At 39.8% G+C, this 7,500-nt stretch overlaps 1 protein-coding gene across 2 annotated transcripts in view; it reads left to right on the top strand.

The window, feature by feature from the left end:
• The window catches only part of LOC125035396 (potassium channel subfamily K member 15-like), a 19,185-nt gene that overhangs the window by 9,738 nt on the left and 1,947 nt on the right, over positions 1-7,500 (top strand). For both annotated transcript variants that reach the window (XM_047627765.1, XM_047627764.1), the window contains 5 exons: positions 3,285-3,441; positions 3,873-4,094; positions 4,861-5,017; positions 6,066-6,235; positions 6,680-6,882. In XM_047627765.1, coding sequence (XP_047483721.1) covers positions 3,348-3,441; positions 3,873-4,094; positions 4,861-5,017; positions 6,066-6,235; positions 6,680-6,882 — 846 coding nt within the window. In that variant the 5' untranslated portion in view covers positions 3,285-3,347. The remainder of the gene's footprint in view (positions 1-3,284; positions 3,442-3,872; positions 4,095-4,860; positions 5,018-6,065; positions 6,236-6,679; positions 6,883-7,500) is intronic.

Raw genomic sequence — 7,500 nt, 5'->3', positions numbered from 1 at the left:
CATCATCATCATCATCATCATCATATTGTTATTATTACTATTATTATTATTTTTATTACTATCATCATTATTGTCTTTATTATTATTATTATTACTATCATCATTATTGTCTTTATTATTATTTTCATTATCATTATTATTATTATTACTATTATTGTTATTTTTATATATATTATTAATACATATACAATTTTTATCACCATTATTATTATTGTTATTATTACCATCATTATTTATCATTATCATTATTATTTCATTATCATTATTATTGTTATTATTATTGTTATTATTATTATTAGTAGTAGTAGTATTGTTATCATTATTATTATTATTATTATCATCATTATTATTATAACTTTTATCATTGTTATTATTATTTTTTTTTTATGTGTATCACCTTATGATGGGAATTTCACACTTGACATCTGAGTTCTACCCTGAGATGCCAAGCACTCTCCTTAAGATGAAGTCTGTACCTAGTAACAGGAGGAATGTCTACTCATTTTAGATGTTTCTCCAGCTTTTTGGAAACTGTTCGCAGTGCACCTATCACTATTGGTACTACAACTGATTTAACATCCCATAGTTTTTCAATCTATATACGCAGGTCTTGGTATTTCGTGATCTCTCTTGCTCTTTGGTGGTAATATTTTGATCTCTTGGTACCGCAAAGTCAGTGATAATGCATTCTCTTTTCTCCCTATTCCGAATGACAGTATCAGGCCTCCGGTGTTCTTGCACCTTATCAGTTTGTACTGTGAAGTCCCACAGAATCTTACATCTTTCGTTCTCTTGCACTTGCTCTGGTTCATGTGAGAACCATTTCTCATTGCAGTCTATCTATTAGTCCTTAGGGCCTGCTCTTGTGCAGTGCAAATCAAACTTTCCGTCCCTCGTTTTAACTCTCCTCCTCTTAAACATTCCAATATTTTCCTGTTTGTATAATCTTCTGTCTTACGGAGAAATTGCCCGAGTAACGTCTTTTCCTTCCACTCCCTTCGTCTATCCTTCTTTCTTTCCCTTTCTTCTCACAAATTGAAGTTCTTCTTCTGCAACTTTAAGTAGTTTCTCAGGACTTTCGATGGTGTACTTGCCAATACTTAGAACTTCTTTCTCAACACAATCTCGACCACTTGTGAGTCCTCTACCTCCTAAATTTGTAGGGATATAAAGCTTCCAACATTTGATCGAGGATGAAAGCCACCATGCATTATCAATAACAATAATATCTATCCATTCTTTCTAAGTCTTCGATGGTCCAGTTAACCACATCTGCACCATACTTTACTGTTGCCACAGCCCATGTATTGATTGCCTTGATAACATTCCCTCCATTTAATTTGGATTTTAAATTCGTTCTCACCCTGTTAATACATTCTTGCTCTGTCCTTTCCTTTATTTCCTGGTGGGATATATCACCTCTTTCTACTATTCCCAAATATTTATAGCCTTCTATCTCAACTCCATTAACAATAACGCCTTCTCTCAGATCTATTCCTTCACATTTGCATTATTTTCCCTTTTAAGGACTAAATCTCCACTTCATCAATGCCAAACGACATCCCTATATCCTCTGTGACTAACTTGGTTGTCCTCACGAGTGAGTTGAAATCACTTTCACTGCCTCCATACTATTTCAGGACAAGCATAAATAGTAAATGGTTTACATCTAGACTTTCCATTCTCAACAGAATATCTCTGCTTTAATTTTAGTAACACCAGAGTTAAGGGAATGAGTGTAATGACAAAAAGCAATGGAGATAGGGAGTCTCCTTAAGATATACCCTTGTTTAAGTTGACTGCCCCAAGTGATGACCCTCCTGAAAACAGGTTTGTCTTCCAGTCTTTCATGCTGTTCTTCAAAGGCTCTGTAACATCCCTGGGAGCCCCGATAAGCTATAAGGATTTCAGTGTCCAACTATGTGGCACCATATCATAGGCCTTCCGAAAATCAGTCCAGGCCATGCTTAAGTTACTCTTACGCCTTTTACAGTTGCGAATCACGCCTTGTCAATAAATAACTGGTGGTTTTTTTTCCATGGGATCGCTTTCTACAACCCTTTTATTCCTCTGGCAGCAGATCCTGATTATTAGATGTACATACAATTTATCAAAGATTATTGCGGTAAGGAGCATGGTCGGTAGTTTCCAATTTGGATCTTTTTAAATCAATACATTCCTGCTTTCAACCATCCAAGAGGGTGCCTTTCCAGTCACCAAACATTGGTTAAGTTCCCAGGCTATCATTCCATGCAGGCTATTGAGCCTTTTCAACCAAAAACCTTGAATTCCATTCAAACCGGGAGACCCACTCGGGCGTTTTCCTTATGTTGCTACTTACATCTTCCTTAGTGATACTTATGTCACTGAATTTCTGCACCCGTTTCATTTCATGATCAACTTGCTGTAGCCATTCTGCACTTTCATTATGCTGAATTAGATTGTCCCATAAGTTGCTCTAAAACTCTCTAGTTGCATTTGCATCAGGCGCTACTTGTTCTCTTTACTTCTTCCCACCAGTTCTTCGCACAACACCTTTTGAATATTTCTAAAAAATCTATTCTGTCGATACTGAGTGGTTCTTGAGACGAATCTTTTTATTTTTTCTTTCTTGGCAGAGATCCTCTGCTTTAGTTCTTCCATGACAGTCTTAAATCCTTTGGCTTTAAGATTATATTTTTCTTTTGAGATCAAGCTTTTCCTGTTGTTTGCCATTTATCCAGTTTCATTTGAACCATGCTTCACTACGGCTTAAGTCTTTCCTGAGTTTCCTTTTGCTTTTGTTCTCTCTTTCTCTTTACACCAACTCTTTCACTGACATGTATAGCTACAGCTTTGAACACATCATGTATGTCATCAGTGTTGCCTAATCTTATAATGACCAGAATTTCTTTAATTTCCCTTGTCTCGGTTTTAACTCAAACACTATCGATTGCTCTCAACGATGGTGCATTGTTTGGAGTATTTCCTTCAGTCTGCTTACCAATTCATTTTCTTGCCTGACCTCTGCAAACTCAATCTCAGTCTGCTATTATTATTATTTTGATTGTTATTGTCATTATTATCATTATTATCATCATCATCCTCATCATCATCCTCATCATCAATATTATATCACTTTTATTATCATTATTATTATTATAATCATCATTATTATTATCATCATGTTTATTATTATCATCATTATCATCATTATTATTATCACTGTTATTATCATTGGTAGTAGCAACAGCAGTAGTAGTAAAAGATACTGTCGTTTTTAAGACTTTATCTCTTTTCCTCAGGTGTTTCAAGCATTAGAATACGATGAGGAGGTGATTCAGCAAGAAACCTTGAGGGTTCAACTCATGCAAGACCGCCGCCATTTTATACAAGAGATCCTTAATCTAACAGAGAGCGCTGGGTTATCCCGTTCTTTTTCGTCTTTGTATAATGACCAAGGTTAATTCATTTGACGCTATGTATCCCCTCTCATGTAGGTAAATTAGTTTGATTACTTATCTTTGTAGTATTTTTTCTTTATTTGGAATTCAACGAAATAAAATGTTTCCTAGACTTTTATGAATATAAATGAGCTTAGTGTGATGCCATGTATCTTTACCGAGATGGAAATTTCTTTGGATTATTGTCTTTGTTTGATGTCACGTGTTGCAATATTATGATGAATACAAGATTTATAGATAGGCGAATGTAAATTGTGATGATGTGTTTATTTACAATCCACATAGTCCGTACAAGAAAACCCCTAGATCACTACTTCTTTCAGACAGTTAATAATTACGTTCTTAGCAAGGAAAATGCACAATGAAACAACGTACACATATATTATAGCTACACTTATATAAACACATTTCATTATCTTGAACAACCAGAGGGAGGGATGGGAAAAAGCCACACCGAGGGAGAGTGGGAATACGAAGAGGAGAGCGAAAGGGCAGAGAAAGAAGAAAGAGTCTCCACGATGCTGAGGTACTACGAACAGGTTGTGGTGGACAGCGGCGACGCTCGAGTAACACCTCTACAGGCCGGGACGGAACCTGGCTGGTCTTTCCCGCAGAGTGTGTTCTTCACGGCGACGGTTCTAACGACTATAGGTCTGTAATCTGTGGAGCATATGTGAAGGTATTGCAGCGTGTAACACAAAAGACTGAAAAAAGTATCACACACACACACACACATGTATTTTAGACAAGATCAAAAGTTAAAATCTGTGAATTGAGTTATTGTCTTATTCTTTATGACTGTGCTAAATTTATTGAGTATTCATTTTGTTCAACATTTTAAAAGTATTATTCAATCACTTTGATTGTTCAATTTAATCGCGTAACTGTATATTTTTTGTATTTGTAGAACATGCATATTTTTTTTTGTGAAATGAAGTTAAGTTGTAATTTTGTCCGGTATCGTGATTCCTTTTCAAGATTTGGATCAGTTTTTTTGTGAGCTTTAATGCTACATTCTCTCTCTTTCTCTCTCGTTTTATTTATTTCATCCTCTTCCTTTCTTTCTTAAATTCACACTCTCTCTCTCTCTCTCTCTCTCTCTCTCTCTCTCTCTCTCTCTCTCTCTCTCTCTCTCTCTCTCTCTCTCTCTCTCTCTCTCTCCCTCCCTCCCTCCCTCCCTAACTCCCTCCCTCCCTCCCTCCCTCCCTCCCACCCTCCCTCCCACTCCCCCTACCCCCTCCCTCCCTCCCTCTCTCTCTCTCTCCTTCACTCCCTCCCATTCTCCCCCTCCCTCCCTCCCTCCCTCCCACTCCCCCCCTCCCTCCCTTCTCTCTCCCCACACCCACTTCGCCCTCACCCTTCCTACCCCAATTTCCTCCTCCCCCCCCCCCCCCCCCCCCTTCCCTACCCTTCAAAGGCTACGGCAACATCGCCCCCATGACCGTCCGAGGCAAGATCTTCTGCATCGTCTTCGCCCTCGTCGGCATTCCCCTCACACTCACGATCATCAGTGACATGGGCGAGGTGTTGGCGTCGCTCGTGCCCGTGGAGACGCTCTCGAAGATGCTGCCGAAGTAAGGGAGGGTCGTTTTCTGTGTTGTTTTTAGATGTTTGTCTGTGTTTCTTTTTTTTAAATTATTTTTTTGTTTTGTTTAGTTTCCCCCTTTATTTTGGTGTGTCGGTTTTTGTTATTAATGTTTGTTTTTACTTTTCATTTCGATGTGTCTTTTTGTTGACGATTCGGTTCTTTATGTGTTGTTGTTTTCTGTCAATTTTATGTCTATCTGTGTTTCTTTTTATCTCTCTCTGTCTTGTGTTCCCACTTTTAAAATTGTCTTGTGCATTATTATAATATCTTTGTTTACTTTTTGCTCTCGTTTTTCTTCTTAACACTTATTTGTTTCTTTTTACTTCTTTTTGTTCTGTTGTCCGTTTTTGTGTATGTTTTCTTATTATTTACTTTTTTCGCTTTTCGTGTGTCTTTTCGTTGGTGATTCCTTTGTTGTTGTTGTTTTTTGTGTGTAGGGGGGGTGGATCTACTTTTCGTTTTACCTGTGTCTGTCTTCTTTTATCTTTTGTTTTCTTGTTTATTTTGTTTTGTGTTCGTTTTTTTTTTCTTTTTCGTGCACTTTTATTTCTTATTTTGTTGTTTCTATTTTCACTATATTCTCTTCATTCCTTTCTTCATAACTCCTTTTCTCTCGTGTCTTCGTTTTTTGTATTTTCTTTTTCTGGGTGTACTTTTTCGTTTTCCTTCGTGTTTTCTTTTCGTTTTTAGTTTTTCTTTTCGCATTTTCCTTGTTACATTTTGTTTATGTTTTACTCTTCGTCCCTTATTTAACTTAGCTATTTTTTTTAATCTTCGATGTACTTCTGTACAGATGTAAGAGCAACGAACACACACACGCGCACGCGCACGCACACACACACGCACACGCACACACACACACACACACACACACACACACACACACACACACACACACACACACACACACACACACACACACACACACACACACAAACAAACACACACACACACACACACACACACACATATATATGCAAAAATATATGACTTTTTTATACATATATTCTCACTCTTCGACCATTCGCTCCCAGAGGAAAGCTCCGCCCCGTCGTGACCGTCCTGACCGTGCTGTGTCTACTGGTGGGCATCATAGCTTTGGGAGGCTGCATCTTCGCCCCGCTGCAGAGATGGACGTTCATGGATGCTTTTTACTTCTGCTTCATCACTACAACTACCATCGGATTTGGGGATCTCGTGCCCGGTAAGTGTGTCTGGGGCGAGTGTGTTGTTTGGGAACACTGCCATGGTAGGAGAGGGAGAGGGAGAGGGAGAGGGAGAAGGAGGGTGGAAGAGAGGGAGAGGGAGAGGGAGAAGGAGGGTGGATGAGAGGGAGGGAGAGGGGGAAGGGGAGTGAGGAGGAGATGGAGGGAGAGAGGAGCGAGAGAGGAGAGAGAGGAGAGAGAGAGAGAGAGAGAGAGAGAGAGAGAGAGAGAGAGAGAGAGAGGGAGAGAGAGAGAGAGAGAGAGAGAGAGAGAGAGAGAGAGAGTGAGTTTCTAGTAAAACTTCTCTCCCATTCCGGCTAAAAAAATACCTTTTTGTGTCCCTAATTATACTCATTTTCCCTCAGTGTCAACATTTCATTAGTAGAGTTAGTAGAGAATTCCATCCGTTTCACCCTCTTTTCACTCCGCGTTTCATCCCACAGACGTCGGGAAGACCTGGTCCCTGATGGGCTGCACGCTGTACATCCTCGTGGGTCCTGTGTTCACCTCCACCGTGATCGAGCTCGTCCGCCGCCAGTACGCTTCGTCGTGGGAGCAGATGAAACAGCTGTCACTTCGACTCAACACGATCTCGGGTCCACTCGCTGAAGCTATGAGGAAGATGGCGGAGACTGGGGCTGGAGAGGTGAGACTGTGATTGGGTCTGAAAGGTTGGGGGATGGAAGTTGGGAACGAGGGTTGGCGTGGGAGGTTGGGGATATGGAATTGGGGAATAGAGGGGTGAGGAAAGGGGACTGGGTGCTTGGAACGAAAGATGGTATTATGGAAATCGGGTACGGGGTTGGTGAACGGAGGGATGAGGAACGGAGGTTTAGGAAACTGAGGAATGTGGAATGAGGAACTTAAGTTGGGCGGGAATTGAGGTCGGGAGATTGGAGAGTCGGAAAGCGGGAAATCTAGGGTTAGGGATAGGGAATGGGGAGGTTAGGACACGTGGACAGAAGTGTGGAGATAGTGAAATGGAGGACGAGAACTTGGGGGGAAAAGGGGTGTTTGGGAGACAGAAGGATAAGAATCGGGAGTTTTAGAAATGGGAAGTTCCAATTAGTACCACAGCTGAGTGATGACATCAGTTTGCAAAAGTACAGGATTGGGTGCTTGTTACTGTTATGTTGAGATACATTTAGTTATCAATTTGTAGAAATACAAATTCTATAAGACATTTAGCTTTGTTAATTGAGTACCAATGAATCTATCTAAGACCTCAAGCAATGGTGTTCTCCACAAGAGCATTGAGTTAATT

This window comes from Penaeus chinensis, chromosome 19 (assembly GCF_019202785.1).
Source record: "Penaeus chinensis breed Huanghai No. 1 chromosome 19, ASM1920278v2, whole genome shotgun sequence".
Taxonomy (NCBI): Eukaryota; Metazoa; Arthropoda; class Malacostraca; order Decapoda; family Penaeidae; genus Penaeus; species Penaeus chinensis.
The sequence above is the reverse complement of the archived record's forward strand: the minus strand, read 5'-3'. Positions and strand labels throughout refer to the sequence as shown.